At 45.7% G+C, this 18858-nt stretch overlaps 1 protein-coding gene across 7 annotated transcripts in view; it reads left to right on the top strand.

Annotated features, from left to right (window-relative positions):
* Positions 1-18858, top strand: part of LOC139576737 (membrane-associated phosphatidylinositol transfer protein 2-like) — an 86435-nt gene that overhangs the window by 40442 nt on the left and 27135 nt on the right. For 6 of the 7 annotated variants that reach the window (XM_071403141.1, XM_071403142.1, XM_071403143.1 and 3 more), the window contains 3 exons: positions 12360-12577; positions 17214-17428; positions 18296-18417. In XM_071403141.1, coding sequence (XP_071259242.1) covers positions 12500-12577; positions 17214-17428; positions 18296-18417 — 415 coding nt within the window. In that variant the 5' untranslated portion in view covers positions 12360-12499. Of the gene's footprint in view, positions 1-12359; positions 12578-17213; positions 17429-18063; positions 18214-18295; positions 18418-18858 lie in introns of those variants that run through there. The other variant, XM_071403144.1, reaches the window with a different exon arrangement.

Genomic DNA, 18858 nt, shown 5'->3' with positions numbered 1-18858 from the left:
CGGGCTGCGGCGTTCTGGATGAGTTGAAGGGGTTTAATCGCACAGGCAGGGAGCCCAGCCAACAGCGAGTTGCAGTAATCCAGACGGGAGATGACAAGTGCCTGGATTAGGACCTGCGCCGCTTCCTGTGTGAGGCAGGGTCGTACTCTGCGAATGTTGTAGAGCATGAACCTACAGGAGCGGGTCACCGCCTTGATGTTGGTTGAGAACGACAGGGTGTTGTCCAGGATCACGCCAAGGTTCTTAGCGCTCTGGGAGGAGGACACAATGGAGTTGTCAAGCGTGATGGCAAGATCATGGAACGGGCAGTCCTTCCCCGGGAGGAAGAGCAGCTCCGTCTTGCCGAGGTTCAGCTTGAGGTGGTGATCCGTCATCCACACTGATATGTCTGCCAGACATGCAGAGATGCGATTCGCCACCTGGTTATCAGAAGGGGGAAAGGAGAAGATTAATTGTGTGTCGTCTGCATAGCAATGATAGGAGAGACCATGTGAGGATATGACAGAGCCAAGTGACTTGGTGTATAGCGAGAATAGGAGAGGGCCTAGAACAGAGCCCTGGGGGACACCAGTGGTGAGAGCACGTGGTGCGGAGACAGATTCTCGCCACGCCACCTGGTAGGAGCGACCTGTCAGGTAGGACGCAATCCAAGCGCGGGCCGCGCCGGAGATGCCCAACTCGGAGAGGGTGGAGAGGAGGATCTGATGGTTCACAGTATCAAAGGCAGCCGATAGGTCTAGAAGGATGAGAGCAGAGGAGAGAGAGTTAGCTTTAGCAGTGCGGAGCGCCTCCGTGACACAGAGAAGAGCAGTCTCAGTTGAATGACTAGTCTTGAAACCTGACTGATTTGGATCAAGAAGGTCATTCTGAGAGAGATAGCAGGAGAGCTGGCCAAGGACGGCACGTTCAAGAGTTTTGGAGAGAAAAGAAAGAAGGGATACTGGTCTGTAGTTGTTGACATCAGAGGGATCGAGTGTAGGTTTTTTCAGAAGGGGTGCAACTCTCGCTCTCTTGAAGGCGGAAGGGACGTAGCCAGCGGTCAAGGATGAGTTGATGAGCGAGGTGAGGTAGGGGAGAAGGTCTCCGGAAATGGTCTGGAGAAGAGAGGAGGGGATAGGGTCAAGCGGGCAGGTTGTTGGGCGGCCGGCCGGCCGTCACAAGACGCGAGATTTCATCTGGAGAGAGAGGGGAGAAAGAGGTCAAAGCACAGGGTAGGGCAGTGTGAGCAGAACCAGCGGTGTCGTTTGACTTAGCAAACGAGGATCGGATGTCGTCGACCTTCTTTTCAAAATGGTTGACGAAGTCATCCGCAGAGAGGGAGGAGGGAGGGGGAGGAGGATTCAGGAGGGAGGAGAAGGTGGCAAAGAGCTTCCTAGGATTAGAGGCAGATGCTTGGAATTTAGAGTGGTAGAAAGTGGCTTTAGCAGCAGAGACAGAAGAGGAGAATGTAGAGAGGAGGGAGTGAAAGGATGCCAGGTCCGCAGGGAGGCGAGTTTTCCTCCATTTCCGCTCGGCTGCCCGGAGCCCTGTTCTGTGAGCTCGCAATGAGTCGTCGAGCCACGGAGCAGGAGGGGAGGACCGAGCCGGCCTGGAGGATAGGGGACATAGAGAGTCAAAGGATGCAGAAAGGGAGGAGAGGAGGGTTGAGGAGGCAGAATCAGGAGATAGGTTGGAGAAGGTTTGAGCAGAGGGAAGAGATGATAGGATGGAAGAGGAGAGAGTAGCGGGGGAGAGAGAGCGAAGGTTGGGACGGCGCGATACCATCCGAGTAGGGGCAGTGTGGGAAGTGTTAGATGAGAGGGAAAAGGATACAAGGTAGTGGTCGGAGACTTGGAGGGGAGTTGCAATGAGATTAGTGGAAGAACAGCATCTAGTAAAGATGAGGTCAAGCGTATTGCCTGCCTTGTGAGTAGGGGGGGAAGGTGAGAGGGTGAGGTCAAAAGAGGAGAGGAGTGGAAAGAAGGAGGCAGAGAGGAATGAGTCAAAGGTAGACGTGGGGAGGTTAAAGTCACCCAGAACTGTGAGAGGTGAGCCATCCTCAGGAAAGGAGCTTATCAAGGTGTCAAGCTCATTGATGAACTCTCCAAGGGAACCTGGGGGGCGATAAATGATAAGGATGTTAAGCTTGAAAGGGCTGGTAACTGTGACCGCATGGAATTCAAAGGAGGCGATAGACAGATGGGTCAGGGGAGAAAGAGAGAATGTCCACTTGGGGGAGATGAGGATCCCAGTGCCACCACCCCGCTGACCAGAAGCTCTCGGGGTGTGCAAGAACACGTGGGCAGACGAGGAGAGAGCGGTAGGAGTAGCAGTGTTATCTGTGGTAATCCATGTTTCCGTCAGTGCCAAGAAGTCGAGGGACTGGAGGGAAGCATAGGCTGAGATGAACTCTGCCTTGTTGGCCGCAGATCGGCAGTTCCAGAGGCTGCCGGAGACCTGGAACTCCACGTGGGTTGTGCGCGCTGGGACCACCAGGCAGCGGCCACGCGGTGTGAAGCGTTTGTGTGGTCTGTGCAGAGAGGAGAGAAGAGGGATAGACAGACACATAGTTGACAGGCTACAGAAGAGGCTACGCTAATGCAAAGAAGATTGGAATGACAAGTGGACTACACGTCTCGAATGTTCAGAAAGTTAAGCTTACGTTGCAAGAAATCTTATTGACTAAAATGATACAGTGCTGCTGTATCAGTGCTGCTCAATCTGGGAAAACTACTAAGCCATTATTAGAAAGATTATGGTGTTCGGTTGAGGAACAGTGCTGATTTACACTGTTCAGTAGAAAAGATGGAGTAAAAAAGACTAAGAAGAGTAATTGAAGTAATTACCTGTTTGATGGGGAGGTTTGCTAGGATGCTGTTCTCCGTTCCCCTTAAGTACCTGTGTCAACCATCAGTGCACCAGACTAGAGCTGTGGCGGTCACGAAATCTTGTCACGGTATTTGACCGTTAATTAACAAACACATTTGGCATCTCCTGGCTTCCACACACAGCCTACAAGCTACTGATGCAGACCTTTTGGAACATCTATGTTTTAAAAAGTCTAAATCCATGTAACATAGTCTACATCTTCACAATAAATCCATTATTTATTTTAGACAGCTCTAAAGAAACATGATATGAAGAAAATGTAGTCTATTTCATAACAGAATAGCATACCATGAGTTGTCCTTCTGTTTGTTCCTGATCTGGCTATGCCATATGTCTGTGGGCTACACTAGTTCATTTAGCAGACAAGATTTGGTTAGAATTCTGTGGCATTATTTTATATTATTTGATAGTATGAAGAATACAATTGAACTAAGCTGAATAAAATAGAAAGGATATTTTCTCCAAAAGATTTGAGGGAGTGTGCACATGCAGCTATTCTGTGTTGAGCGGTTAACAAAGAAATAGGTACTCCTATATGCTTAATTTAGAGTTATTAATGTAACTTTAGTTGTTCTACAAACGTTTGGCTACATGTTTAGATTTTTAATACATTGTAAGGCTGCGCGATGCAACTCTGATTTGAAAAAAGTCGCTTGAAAGGCATGAGCTCTGCTTTGTTTTTTGCGCCAGCTGTACACACTTCATCAGTCTGTCATTCACATTTTGAGAAGCACATGATAATGCCTCGAATTTCCCGACGGCATCCCCTGCATGTGGCCGTAATGTACCCTAAAAAATTGTATGCCTTCTCCATAAATGCTGCCCGCTCTGAAGCACCTCTCATCTCACTCACACAGCTCTCCATCAAGTGATTGGGTCTTTCTCACATGCTACAAGTGCATATTGAAGATATTGGAACAACTGTCCACATTTACTTTTCATCAGCCAAATAGATGAGTAGGCCTAACAAACAGCAAAAGCACTAACCTATGCCAATCTACTATCCCCCATAGTACAAAAGTTGACCTATTCTGTGCAAGAAATAAATATTCCAAACATAGTCTGAGACAGTTGTGGGATGCGATAGATCCCAAATTATTACAACCACAAGCATAAAAAAAAGTTTAAAAGCAATGAGGCTTAGCTTTTAAATGTTGGTAAACTATTATGCTATTTTTTTTACATTATAAGCGCAGCAATGCTCACATGGCAGTAGGCTTTAAGCGCAAATGTTCCATTAGCGGGAAAACAGCATTATCAAAAGTGACCACAAATGCCATTATACATGTAATTATTTTATTATAAAGGTGCATTTTTATGGTGAAAACTATCTTTCCCAAACTTGAAGCTCACGCTCAGTATGCCAGTTAGGCTATACACTCGTCGTAAAGCAGATGAATGTGCTTCATTTAAGAAGTTATTTGGCTACTTTAGTTCTGATACAAACCTTTTATCAAACATATAGGCCTATGGGCTAGGCTACATGAGGTGTCCGACTATGATTACAAAAAGTCACAAACAAAAGGCATTGTTTCTTGCATTAAGCTGGGCATCATTCACAAGTGATGATATATAATTCACAAGTGATAGGCTAATATTGTCACCCATCAGACTATTCTTGATTTAATATTGTCTTTACATATACTAAATAATATATGTGTGAAATTTGTATTTATTTAGGATGGACCATTATCATGCACCTGTTCCGAAATAAGGGCAGGGGGGAAAATACATCTCTGCACTTAAATAGTGAATGGAGGATGCTTTTCCTGTGGTTCATTTTCATGCCATCTAGGTAGACTATACTCCTGTTGTTAAGATAAGCAATGTGCTTAATATTAGGAAAGTTGAGAAATAAATATACACTGCTCAAAAAAATAAAGGGAACACTTAAACAACACAATGTAACTCCAAGTCAATCACACTTCTGTGAAATCAAACTGTCCACTTAGGAAGCAACACTGATTGACAATACATTTCACATGCTGTTGTGCAAATGGAATAGACAACAGGTGGAAATTATAGGCAATTAGCAAGACACACCCAATAAAGGAGTGGTTCTGCAGGTGGTGACCACAGACCACTTCTCAGTTCCTATGCTTCCTGGCTGATGTTTTGGTCACTTTTGAATGCTGGCGGTGCTTTCACTCTAGTGGTAGCATGAGACGGAGTCTACAACCCACACAAGTGGCTCAGGTAGTGCAGCTCATCCAGGATGGCACATCAATGCGAGCTGTGGCAAGAAGGTTTGCTGTGTCTGTCAGAGTAGTGTCCAGAGCATGGAGGCGCTACCAGGAGACAGGCCAGTACATCAGGAGACGTGGAGGAGGCCGTAGGAGGGCAACAACCCAGCAGCAGAACCGCTACCTCCGCCTTTGTGCAAGGAGGAGCACTGCCAGAGCCCTGCAAAATGACCTCCAGCAGGCCACAAATGTGCATGTGTCTGCTCAAACGGTCAGAAACAGACTCCATGAGGGTGGTATGAGGGCCCGACGTCCACAGGTGGGGGTTGTGCTTACAGCCCAACACCGTGCAGGACGTTTGGCATTTGCCAGAGAACACAAATATTGGCAAATTCGCCACTGGCGCCCTGTGCTCTTCACAGATGAAAGCAGGTTCACACTGAGCACATGTGACAGACGTGACAGAGTCTGGAGACGCCGTGGAGAACGTTCTGCTGCCTGCAACATCCTCCAGCATGACCGGTTTGGCGGTGGGTCAGTCATGGTGTGGGGTGGCATTTCTTTGGGGGGCCGCACAGCCCTCCATGTGCTCGCCAGAGGTAGCCTGACTGCCATTAGGTACCGAGATGAGATCCTCAGACCCCTTGTGAGACCATATGCTGGTGCGGTTGGCCTTGGGTTCCTCCTAATGCAAGACAATGCTAGACCTCATGTGGCTGGAGTGTGTCAGCAGTTCCTGCAAGAGGAAGGCATTGATGCTATGGACTGGCCCGCCCGTTCCCCAGACCTGAATCCAATTGAGCACATCTGGGACATCATGTCTCGCTCTGGATGCTTTAGTCCAGGTCTGGGAGGAGATCCCTCAGGAGACCATCCGCCACCTCATCAGGAGCATGCCCAGGCGTTGTAGGGAGGTCATACAGGCACGTGGAGGCCACACACACTACTGAGCCTCATTTTGACTTGTTTTAAGGACATTACATCAAAGTTGGATCAGCCTGTAGTGTGGTTTTCCACTTTAATTTTGAGTGTGACTCCAAATCCAGACCTCCATGGGTTGATAAATTTGATTTCCATTGATAATTTTTGTGTGATTTTGTTGTCAGCACATTCAACTATGTAAAGAAAAAAGTATTTAATAAGAATATTTCATTCATTCAGATCTAGGATGTGTTATTTTAGTGTTCCCTTTATTTTTTTGAGCAGTGTAGTAGGCCTAGCCTATAGAAAGCTGATGGGATTCTCCTCTTTTTAATAGAGGCCATCACTCTGTTTTCTCACACAGTTGCATAGCCTATAGAAATGTTGCGCAACATGAGCTGATGGGCTCTCAGGAAGTGTTTGATTAGATTTTTGATTACATTTGCTGTGATGTTAGAGTGATTAGAGGGACAAGAGAGGGCTGAGTACCAGGCAGTTAGCAAGTTTGGTAGGCTACTAATGACCATCAGCAGCATCAGAGCATGGAGAAGCCTAATTACTGTGACTAAAAAGTAACGTGGAATTTGACTGTCTTCATGACTCTTGACTGCCGGTTTGGCGGTAATACGGTCACCGCAACAGCCCTACTACGGTCTCTCTCTCCAGCCTGTCTGTTTAATGCACAGAAAGGTTTTAGAGGAGTTTGACCTTACTGGTGTGTTAGTTCGTGAGTGTGTCTTTTGCAGGAGGCTCTGCAAGTTGGGTAGAGACTGAGAGAGCGCCATAAATAGATTATTGAAAGAGACATTGACAGAGGGAGAAGATGGGAAGGGAGCAGAAGAGTAACTGTGATAGAGGAGAGGCTTCCCTCTCCCCCATCTCTGAGTGGTGAAGCGAGAGGCTCATGAGTCTTATATGTTGATGGCTGTGTGGCAGACAGTGAGGCGGGCTGGGCCATATTCGCAAGCGTCAGCACAATCCCTTTCTGCAGCGTCATCATTGCTGCCCACAGGCTCCCGTCAGGTCTCCCTGGACAGAGCGACGCCGTGACAGTGCACCGGCGTGTCGGAATCTCTCTATCCATCTCTCTTTCTCTCATACACTCATACACTCATCACTCACTCACTCACATTTTCTGACTCCAGAGGTCTGTAGGGACAAGGACACAGGGGCCTTTCTCTCCTCTGTCTTGACTGCTGAACAGTCAGCAGTGTGTTTTTGAGCATGGCAGAATACTGTATGTTTCTGTCATTGTGCGTGTTTCAGTATTCAAGACTGCATTAGCATCTGTGGGTGTAAGAGGGTGTGTTTCATAAAATAGCACTAGAGAAGTAGGCCTAAATTTGTCCATTTGGGTGGTGATGCAATTACTTAGGCTGCAGTCCAAACATATTATTTTTACCCCCTCAGCCCTTGCCCATCCACTTTCCCTTAGGGGAATCCCCATCGAAACCGGATGCAGTTTGATTGCCATCTTAAGTGGAGGTCCAATTTACTAACGTTGCCCCCTCAGCCCTCGATTTAGCCCGAGGGAGCGAGTGAACAACTTTGGTCACTTGCGTGGTTAATATGACCCACAGTTCAAATATGACCCACAAACTGTAGTCACATGTCAAACTCTGGTGGCTGCGAAGTGTCAAATTTTATAAAAAAGGATGCATTTTCGGCATGTCAGGAAAAAGTATGAAGCTAGCTTGCTAAAAAAATGTATATATACATTGATTTTAGTGTTGGAAAATTGGCTTAGTCTCATAGTGAGGAGACTATAAAACGTTGCTAGATTCATTGGAATAAATTACCAAACTATAAAACTAGCTAGCCAGCTATGGGTAACTGTATCTATCTACCTGACATGAGTGATAGCTAGATATGTTAGCTTACTAGGTAACATTACATTAATAGCTTTAGGTTGGTTGTTTTTAAGGTCACTTCAAGGACTTTGCCTCTCCGATCATCACTCTCCCTAGCTTGGGCAAGGGACATTTAAGGTACACTCGGATGTGACGATGTAAAACGTAATTCAAGGGCTGAGGGTTTAGAGCCAAGGGCTGTCTACTTTGAGTTTAAAACGCAGCCTAATCTTTCACTCACTCTCTCTGTGTAGATTTCCCCCTGTTCCACTTCCCCTAGATAACATCTAAACAGTGTCTGCCTTATTCTGCCTCTAAACAGCAGGAAACAGATTGTACAGTCAACTTTCCTGCCAGTTCTTGACTATGGTGACATCATTTACCAGAATACAGCAGCCACGAATCTTCAACCTCTGGATGCCGTCTACCATAGTGCCCTTTGCTTTATCACAGGGGACAGTTTTAATGAGCATCACTGCATCCTGTATCAAAAGGTTGGCTGGTACTCATTAAAGTCCCATAGATCCCTTCACTGTTACATTTTTGTTTACAAAGTTCTACAACACAAGCTTCTGACTTACCTAACTTTGTTGTTGAAGTATGAAAACATGAGTTACCAAACCTGTTAAACTCTTGAGGTTCCTTGGGTCTGGACTGCATTGGGTAAGTCCGCCTTCAGTTTTAATGACCCCAATTGTTGGAATAACATTTACATTTACATTTAAGTCATTTAGCAGACGCTCTTATCCAGAGCGACTTACAAGTTGGATAACCTGCAGAACTCCCTGCGTCTTGATTCCCTGGTGCCACTAGGGCAATTTAGAGTCTAATTTTGAATTTGTTAAATGAGAATACATTTGTTTTGATCAAATATCAAAATGTATTGTGTTGAAATTGTAGTTTTTAGAAATTGTAACCTGTAGTTTTTTTATTATTGGAATGTTCGTGTTGAATTTGCCCCATTTTGAAAATTAGACCTGGTCTCAATGAGCTACCCTGATTAAAAAATAAATATATATAAAATAAATATTTTTACCAGTATGCACCCTCCCTTGCTATAGGCTATTTAATTAATTATCTTAAACCCCAATCATTATCCCGGCTTGTGCCTGAATTGAATCAGTCCTGCTGCTGCTGTGTTGACCGACATTGATCGCAATGGACCGTTTCATCATTATGAGTTTGACTATAAGAGCACTAGAGCATGGAGTTATGAAAATCGATTTCACAATTTTTGTTTCCACATCAATGCTCAATATTACAAAGCTGCAGGGATTAGATCATGTGTTTTGGCACAGTGGAACCAGGCTAAAGGGTGATTAAAAGGTAGTGTTGGGCAATTCCACAGAAACGGAATTGCGCTGAAACTTTTTGTTTTTATGAGCGCTTATGTCCGCTTTTGCACTTAGATTTTTCACTTTAAAACTTAATGCCAAACAAATAACATTACTTTGAAAGTTTTGGAAGAAGAACTGTGCAGATGCAAAGTTTGGTAACAGAATTTAGGTAAAATCTCCTTCAGTGTGTGACCACGTTTTCCAAAAAACGGTTAAATATCTGCTAAGATTAAAAGATGTCTGTAGAAGGAATGGGGTTTCGGCTATGACATGTCACCTTGACTTAGAGAAAATATATTTTGGTTATTAAACTACCTTAAGTGAAGTGGATTGACACCCAGAATTGTGGTAACAGAATTTCATCATAGGTCTCTGATCTGTACTACACAAAAATGTATAATTATGTATATGAATGTCATTCTCTTCGGTGACGTATCCTATATAGGTACACAAAGGGATTAAATAAAACTATTTCCTCAGCAATCTACACACAATACCCCATAATGACAAAGCAAAAACTGGTTATTAGAAATTTTAGAGACCTGAAAATAGCTGTGCAGCAACACTCCCCATTCAACCTGACAGAGCTTTAAAGGAACTGCAGAGAAGAAGGGGAGAAACTCCCTAAATACAGGTGTGCAACGCTTGTAGTGTCATACCCAAGAAGACTCAAGACTGTAATCGCTGCCAAAGGTGTTTCAACAAAGTACTGAGTAAAGGGTCTGAATACTTATGTAAATGTAATATTTCAGTTTTTTTTTTTTTATATAAATTAGCAAATATTTCAAAAAAATACATTTTTTGCTTTGCATTGTTGAAATTGAAATTAAAGCCGGGGTGGAACGTGCCAAAAAACGACTTTGGATGTTGAAATCAAGGCCAGATGTTTTCTAAGATTCCTTTTTGAGCCGTTTGACCAGAAATCAAAGCCTTTGCTTGTTCCTTAACATTAAGGATAGAAAATGGTGAAAAATGTATATATGCCTTATCTTCAAAAATATAGATACTCTTAGCTTTTATTTGACACCAGATTTGACATGCTCCTATGGTTCACATGTTGGTGCTCATGGGTCCTTTTACATTGAAATGACCTGTTCAGCTTCAGGCGTGTCAGCATGATGAGTGGTGGTCTGTATTCGATTCTCTATCTACAGTAATGTTATCTCTTCTCCAAACAACGTGGGCATGTCCTTCTGCACCCCCCCGGGCTCCCTCCTGTGCCCCTGCCTCCTCTGTAGCCCTCTCTAGCCTACTTTTATCTCCAGTGTTTCCCAGGAGAGTGGTTATTTTAAGCGGAGCACGATGTTCCGCTCTGCTTTTGTGGATGTGTCGTCCCATCTAGAGCAGGCCGCTGTGTGGAGAATAGAAAGAAATAGCGGAGGAGGAAGAGATTTAAAAACTGCACAACTCCACCGCCCTCCCACACTGTTAGCCAGTGTTGCCTGCCTCTCAATCACTGTTAAGTGTTGATGTAGAAGTGTTTATGTCGACCTGGATGGGTCCCCTCCATGTCCTCTGTATTCTAGTGGTGCGTCACTCACCTTTTAACGGGTTAAGTGGAGGGAGGAAGGGGGGGGGGCTCTCGACAGGTCAAGGACCTGAGCGTGGCAGGCGGCGTCACTAGGAGCCTCTCTCAAAGCCAGCCTTTGTTCAGTGGATGAGTGACGCAGTGGGAATATTAGCGTGATTAGATGGAATGGCTGAGAGCCAGAGAGGACCACAGTTGCTGCTATTGGGGGGATTGCTATGGTTATGCAATGCTGGGGTAATCACTAGTGGATGACCGTGGGCTGCCAGTGTCAGGCCTGCACTCTGCTCTGTGCTCTGCTCTCTCTCTCTCCCTAGGTTAGGTTTCAGGAGAATAGGGAAAAGGGATTGGATCAGTGGAAACAATCTAAGGCAGTGAATACAGATCCTGGAGACTAACTGGAGGGTATGATAATACATGATAATGGTATGATAATACAGATCAGTGATTGCATTACATAGACAATTTAGTTACAATTCAGTTGGATTATTGACACATGGTTGGCAGTGAGGACCTGGAATGAGGAAGTGTGTTTTGACCAGAGCTCAGTGTTCTGTTTCTGTGTAGTCATCAGGTGTTGTTCTGCCCTATTGGTCCAGGTAGATACAGTACACTCTGTCTCAGTCTCCGGTCATATTGTTAAAAATTAACATTATGATATGCATAATTCCACATAGTAATGACTGTTAAGCAGCATACATGCATAAGGGGCTCTGAGGAAGTTTTGCAATGCCCCCCACCCCCAGCGGGTGTAATCCTTCTTATGCTGAATGAGCCTCCTATGTGATCGAGCAACAGGTCTGGGAGAGTGGCTGGCTCTTGGCATGTGGTGCTGAGGTGACTGTTGCTGTGGCATTTAGAGGCTTGGCTGTTCTCCACACTCTGGTCCTGTGTGGCGTTCAGGTGCGTGCCCCTGCCCTCTGGCTCTGGGCTGGGGTATATAAGAACTGAGCCCAGGGTTGGGGGGGGCTTTCCTGGGATCTGAGACGTGCAGAAGGACCACTGTTGGATGGAGTGGAGTTTATAATCTCCCTCAAAAAGGAGCTGTGGATCTGAGCGAACGACACCGGAGACTCCATCTTTCCTTTCATCCATTTCTGTCTATCTGGGTGTGAGCCAGTTGAGAATGACATTTTATGTCCTTAGTTGTGAAAATAGAGGTATTTCACTTCCTAAGGCAAAGGACTGTTTTTGAATACAGGAAAGTTTTGGTTAGGATTTTGAACTTTTGTTCTTTGCAGCCACACTGTTGTAGCCTTGAGGCATGCGGAATGGTTTTGTTATTTGTGGATTAATTCTGTGGAATCTGCTTTAAGAACGTTCCTAGGCCGTGGATTTCATTTTCTTTGTGTTTTAAGAGGTCTGTTTTTCAAGACCCACTGCTGGCTAACTTTACCCACTCTATGACCAACTACCACCTAGAAGCTGTTGATTTTATATTTGAGTAATTTAGCAGACGCTCTTATCCAGGGATAAGCAGACGCTCTTATCCAGACAGTAGTGAGTGCTTACGTTTTCATACTTTTTCGTACTGGTCCCCCGTGGGAATTGAACCCACAACCCTGGCGTTGCAAGCGCCATGCTCTACCAACTGAGCCACACGGGACAAGATCATCAGTTGCTGTTAACTGTTCATCTATGTTACCATTTATGTCTCTCCTTTCATCCACAGGCACCACCGATGAGGACGCCAGCAGTGAATTGACGAGCCACACATAGAAGTCCCCCAGTCCCTCCCACCTCCAGCCCCCCTCCCCTCCCTCTGTCCCTCCCCCCTCCTTCTGACCCCTCTCCCCCCACCCCAGACTCACCATGCTGATCAAGGAGTATCGGATCCCAATGCCAATGAGCGTGGACGAGTACCGCATCGCCCAGCTCTACATGATCCAGGTGTGTGGACTTGTACTAGACATGTTTTAATTGGACTTTATCAGAGGAAGGGCTTTGACACTAGCAGGAAGTCAGGCTGATCAGTTATTTCTAACGAATGGGGTTGAGCTCCAGAGCCATTGATTCTGGGCCAGTGCCGTAAGCACATTGTAAACCTCAGCAAAGTGAACAGAGAGGTAAGCCACATGGATGGGTTGTTAACAATCTGAGGCAGGCAGGAAAGGGATGGAGGAGGGATGGAGGAGGGATGGAGGAGGGATGGAGGAGGGATGGAGGAGGGATGGAGGAGGGATGGAGGAGGGATGGAGGAGGGATGGAGGAGGGATGGAGGAGGGATGGAGGAGGGATGGCGTCAAATTGTCCGTTTGGATCAGTGACCCATAGTTACGTGTCCCCCTGACCTCAGCCTTCTCTGTGCTGCCTCGCTTTCTCGCTGGTGTGAAGTTTCCGTGACCATGGTAACCATGACATCAGCAGCGTGCCGGCAGTCAGGTTTTGTTCGAGAGAGAGTTGGAGAGAGTAAGGCGTGAGAGAGAAGAAACAGTGGGGGGAAAACAGGGGAAAAGTAGGAGAGAGATACAGAGGGGGAGAGAAGAGTGAAGAAACGGAGAGAAAAATATTTTGGAGAGAGTAGAAGGCAGTGTGGATACCCTGTCTTCATTAGTGTATGTTGCTAGGGCAACCCCAGGCAGCATGCTGGTCCCTGACTCATCCCCAGTGTAAGCATAGTGGCTCAAGCCTGCCTGGGCCTCTCAGTTCAATTTAAACTCTTCTCTGTACTGTATGAGTATCGTCACTCCAGCCGGCCAGACTCCTCCTGACTCCATGTTCCACACTGCTGTCTCTCATTTATCTTCATACCTAATCACGCTGCCTCCTTAATTGATAGTTAATTGTGAGTTCATTATTGCGACTTAAATTTACAAAGATATCACAAATGCAGGGTGTAAGTGAAATTAAGTCGGCACTCTCTCTCGCTCTCTTCCTCCCCCCTCCCGTGTTTAATCACAACCCATCATTTTGCTCTTTCAGAAAAGTGAGAACCTTCTCAGCAGGAATTATGTCTCCCTGATTTGATACCATATGGCATGTACCAGGATATAATGCTGTCCTCCAGTCAATACAGCCAGCCATGTAGTTGTGAGGAAGCTGAACAGAAAGTAGAGCTGAGCGATTTAACCAACATTTCGGTTATTTTTCATTTTTTAAACAACTAATTGACTGATGTCGGTTAAATTATTTGAATTCAATTATTTATTTTTCTTCTGTGAGCTCAATGTGCACACTGGGCTGCAGTTTCTGTAGAGATAAATCCGATCATGCCCGAACTGTGCGATGTAGTAGGGAGCTGTAGTTTCCAACAGGCCAATGTTCTACATGGTTTAGCACAGAAAACGTGATCATTAACTACTATGACCATAATCCATAATCTGCGGCTACATGTCCGGCCTATGTTTATTTTACGCTTGCTACATAAGAGGCAGAAGAATGCGAGATCAAGAGGGGATACGTAGAGAGCAGTTGCTTTGCAAGGTATTGGTATTCAGCAGTCAAAATAGTAGGCTTTATTTACTTTGAAGAACTACTAAAATAGTGATTTTTGTCAGACAGCAGCTCTATGGAGATGAGATGATGACTTGGAATGAAATAATAAAGTTATCAAATACAACAAATACAATATTTTATCAAGGTAGGCCTTCAGTAACATGAATAACTGATGGTTAATAAGTGATAACCAGTCATGGGCAGTCATTACCATCAGGGGACTTTTTAGAATTGTTTTATTCTGTGTTACAGCATTCAACCCATGTAATGCATAGTGCATTTAATGTAAAAATAATTATAATAATACTGAAACTTACATCAAAAAGCACAAATCACTCTGCACCAACAGATAGTTTAATGACAGACTGTCCTCTATATTTAGTCCTTCCTGAATAGCTTCATATAATGTAGCTTCCTTCCTTCCTGAATGTAATTCTTCCTTACATACTCTTTCTGTTTGGGTTTAACTCCTGGAAGCCTGTCAAAACCATGAGGAAAGACACTGAAATAGCAATGAATTACCCCTGCCTGCATTCCCTTCCTCTTCCTTTTGCTTTGTTTCAGTTTTGTTAGAGACCCTTTATGGTTGACACACAGATCCAACCAGAACATTAGGCCTATTTCCACTTGGCACTGACGTCTGTTCAACGTCTAGTTTTTACATTTGGTTGAACTGTCAACTAATGTGAATTCAACGTCAAATCAACTAAAAGATTCACCGTGTCATTGGATTAAGGTAAAAGGTTGGGTGAAAAAAAGACAATTCCCTTATGCAAGTCCAATCAGTTTTCCATGTTGATTCAACGCCATCATATTGAACGTTTCAGTTGAAATGATGTAGAACCCATGTTGATTCAACCTGTTTCTGGTTAATGGGTTCCTTCAGCTTTACATTTCAATTTGAGTCATTTAGCAGACGCTCTTATCCAGAGCAACTTACAGGAGCAATTAGGGTTAGGTGCCTTGCTCAAGGGCACATCGACAGATTTCTCACCTATTCGGCTTCGAACCAGCTCCCTTTCGGTTACTGGCCCAGCGCTCTTAACCGTTAGGCTACCTGGCAGATTTTTTTATCTTCCTGATGGTTTCTTGTGAGATGCAGAGCACCAAGAGCCAACCTCTAGCAGGAGAGCAGGATTGATACTGGCCAGTGGCACACAGGCTCGCAGGCCACAGGCACCTGTCAGCAGGCTAATGAAGTGCCTTGCAAGTGTGTGTGGGTGTATAACACTACAGTATGTCCGTTTGTGTAAGCGTCTGGCTGTGGGCGTGTGTGTGTGCAGCTGTGCGTACATTGGCCTATACTGTATGCTTTGCGGAGTGTTTTTGAGCTTCTGCTTGTTTGTGTGTGTGTGTGTGTGTGTGTGTGTGTGTGTGCACTGAGTGTACAAAACATTATGAACACCTTCCTAATATTGTGTTGCACCCCCTGTTGCCCTCAGAACAGCCTCAATTCGTCAGGGTGTGGACTCTACAAGGTGCTGAAAGCGTTCCACAGGGATGTTGACTCCAATGCTTACCTCAGTTGGCTGGATGTCCTTTGGGTGGTGGGCCAGACTTGATACCCATGGAAACTCTGTTCAAAGGCACCTCAATCTTTTGTCTTGCCCAGTCGCCCTCTGAATGGCACACATACATAATCGTTGTCTAAATTGTCTCAACGCTTAAAAATCCTTCTTTAATCTGTCTCCTCCCCTTCATCTACACTGATTGAAGTGGATTTAAGAAGTGACATCAATAAAGGATCATAGCTTTCACCTGGATTCACCTGGTCAGTCTGTCATGGAAAGAGCAGTTGTTCAGTCAGTGTCTGTGGTGCTGTGTCTGTGGTGCTGTGTCTGTGGTGCTGTGTCTGTGGTGCTGTGTCTGTGGTGCTGTGTCTGTGGTGCTGTGTCTGTGGTGCTGTGTCTGTGGTGCTGTGTCTGTGGAGCGGTGCTGTGTCTGCGGTGCTGTGTCTGCGGAGCTGTGTCTGCGGAGCTGTGTCTGGCTGTTGAGAGCAGGGTGGGTGGCTAATGAACGACCTGTCAGAGGTAATGAGGGCCGGAGGGCTGGACACCTCACGCACCATCTCATCTCCCCACCACACCACTGATTTACTGCCTGCGCTCCTTCACTATCCTGCTCTCCTTCACTACCCTGGTCTCCTTCACTACCCTGCTCTCCTTCACTATCCTGCTCTCCTTCTCCATGCCGGAAATGCTGTCTGTAATTAGTCAAGTACATGTATCAGAGTTTCAAAGTGAAGAATAGAAGTGGCTCAGGCATTACATTTACATGTTGACTCTATTATTAACTCAGACTCTCTGGAAATGTTGTACTGTAGTCCTTGCCCTTTGCTCCTCAAGTTTTCAGCGTCCTCAGCACTTGGACTCTGTTACCTAGTGTACCTTTAGCACTCCTGTTTCCCTCATTTTTACATCATGAAGCCTCTCCCTGGTGGATCTCACTGCGTTCTGTTTGAACAGTAAAGTCATCCAACCATTTAGTCCCCTATGACGTCTCCTTTCAGCCCCCCACTCTCCCCCCTTTCTGTGGTGTACCTGGAATGTAAATATGGGAAAGGTGTTTTTCACTGAGCTGGCTGGGTAACTCTCCTGAGTAAGCAGTGTAGGTCATACCTGGATGCAATGGTTATTGTCCACACATGAGTCATGACATGGTGTGTTTACAACTGTCAGCTGTCTGGAACTTTACCAGCAGGGTAGAGTTTGTTCAAACATTAGTTTTATGGCAGAAAACCTTTGTGTCGTCTATGGAACAAGTGAAATAACAGACCTGGTGCTTTCTAGACCTACTAGAAACAGCCTTGAGCCTAATGGAATCAGGTACTCAAGCAACATCATGTCTTGGTGATTCACTGATTTTGTTGATGCTAAATGACCACGTCATCTGTGTTTTAGATTCATAAAAACAACATTTGTAGCAGTTGAATTGTTTTGGGTTTAGGGGGATGCCACACTTGACTTGTTGTCTTTCCAGCAGTGTGCTTCTCCTGACCTCCCTTGTTTAACCTAATTTCAGTCCTCAGTTGACCTTTGACCTATGCTTCCTCACCTAACCCGTCACTGAAAATCTATTCTGATCTGAACAGAAAAAGAGCCGGGATGAGACCTGTGGCGAGGGCAGCGGAGTAGAGATCTTGGAGAACAAGCCGTACGATGACGGCCCAGGGGGAATCGGACAGTACACCCACAAGGTTTACCACATCGGCATGCACATCCCCAGCTGGTTCCGCTCCATCCTGCCCAAGGCAGCGCTCCGGGTGGAGGAGGAGTCCTGGAACGCCTACCCCTACACCCGCACAAGGTGTGAGACTACTGCCACCTACAGGAGTACCACCCTTACACCCCCACGCACACAGGCGTACCACCCTTACACCCCACACAGAGAAGTACTACCCTTATACCCCTATACAGTCAGGGCGCCTCCCCCACTTCCACAGGAAAAGCTTAACATGTTGAGACGGCAACCCCTTCAGTATAGTATGATGAGACTGTTTCCCCTAAGCTTATACTCAACGTCAAACCTTATCCATAAGGGAGTGATTGTTTATCCAATCTGTCCCTTCAGGAAAATACTGTTACTAAGAGCCAAATAAAGAGCCAAGCAAATCTCCCAGAGCAGTTGTCAGAACACTGCTGAGCATGCCAACCAAGACATGGACAGTCTTCAGATCAGCAGCTCTGCTAGCCAGCCTGTCATTAAGAGTTGATGACCCTCCCCAGTCTTAGTGTCTGTCTGTCTGGGGCCTGGGCAGAGCCGCAGGTGTGAGGCTGCTGAAATGAGAAGCGCCCCTTGAAAACACTGTCAAGGTATTGATAGACTGGAGCCATCTGCTGACACATTTATCAAAGCAGTGACAGCTCTGCTGCAGACGACTGAGAGATGGGCAGGGCTAGCACCTCTACACCTCGCCTGGAGCCAGAAACAGAGAGAGAGTGCGGGTGAGAAAGATTGAGAGTGACAGACAGAGACAAAGACAAGCAGTAGCTAACTCTTGCCATGTAGGCATATTTTGGGCCTGCCCATCATTTAACAAAGAACCCACTCAATAACAGAGACATCAAGATGTTTCCACCAGTCATTTCCCTGTGAGTATATAGTGTGGCCAGGTCACCATATTGTGGTTATTTATTACTGTGACCTCTAAGCTTGCTGTCCTTTCTCCTCCAGGTACACCTGTCCCTTTGTTGAGAAGTTCTCCATTGACATTGAGACGTACTACAAGCCAGACACAGGGAACCAGCCAGACGTCTTCAACATGTCTCCAGTCGAGAAGAGGCTAAGGACTCTGGGTAAGAACCTGTGGTGCCAGTCTGGGACAAATAGTGGGAGATTAGAAGGACACTATAGCCTGAGACCATAGTGTTTAAATTGACAGCACTGTTAGATGGTGAAGATTTTTCCTCACAAAATGACAGACCTATGGAATTGGTCTTGTTTTAAATAGTCATGATTAGTATTGAGGGCTTCCTGACGCATGACCTCCACAAGGGTTAGAGGGAAGCTCCTGGGCTCACACAGCAGCCAGTAGAGTAGAGGCCCACTGGTGGCCGTTTGCTACCACTGCAGCTGTTTTCCTGTTGTTGGCGGCAACAGAGAGGCTGTCACGCTGCTCAGATGCTCATGGTTTGAGGGCATGCAGTGACCCAATTTACACAATTCATTGCCAGTGTTCCTGATATGTCATGAATTACATTTTTACCCTGGTTCATCGCAGCTGTGGACCGAAAAGA

This window comes from Salvelinus alpinus, chromosome 5 (assembly GCF_045679555.1).
Source record: "Salvelinus alpinus chromosome 5, SLU_Salpinus.1, whole genome shotgun sequence".
Taxonomy (NCBI): Eukaryota; Metazoa; Chordata; class Actinopteri; order Salmoniformes; family Salmonidae; genus Salvelinus; species Salvelinus alpinus.
Note: the sequence above shows the minus strand (reverse complement) of the source record. Positions and strands in the feature narration are given on the sequence as shown.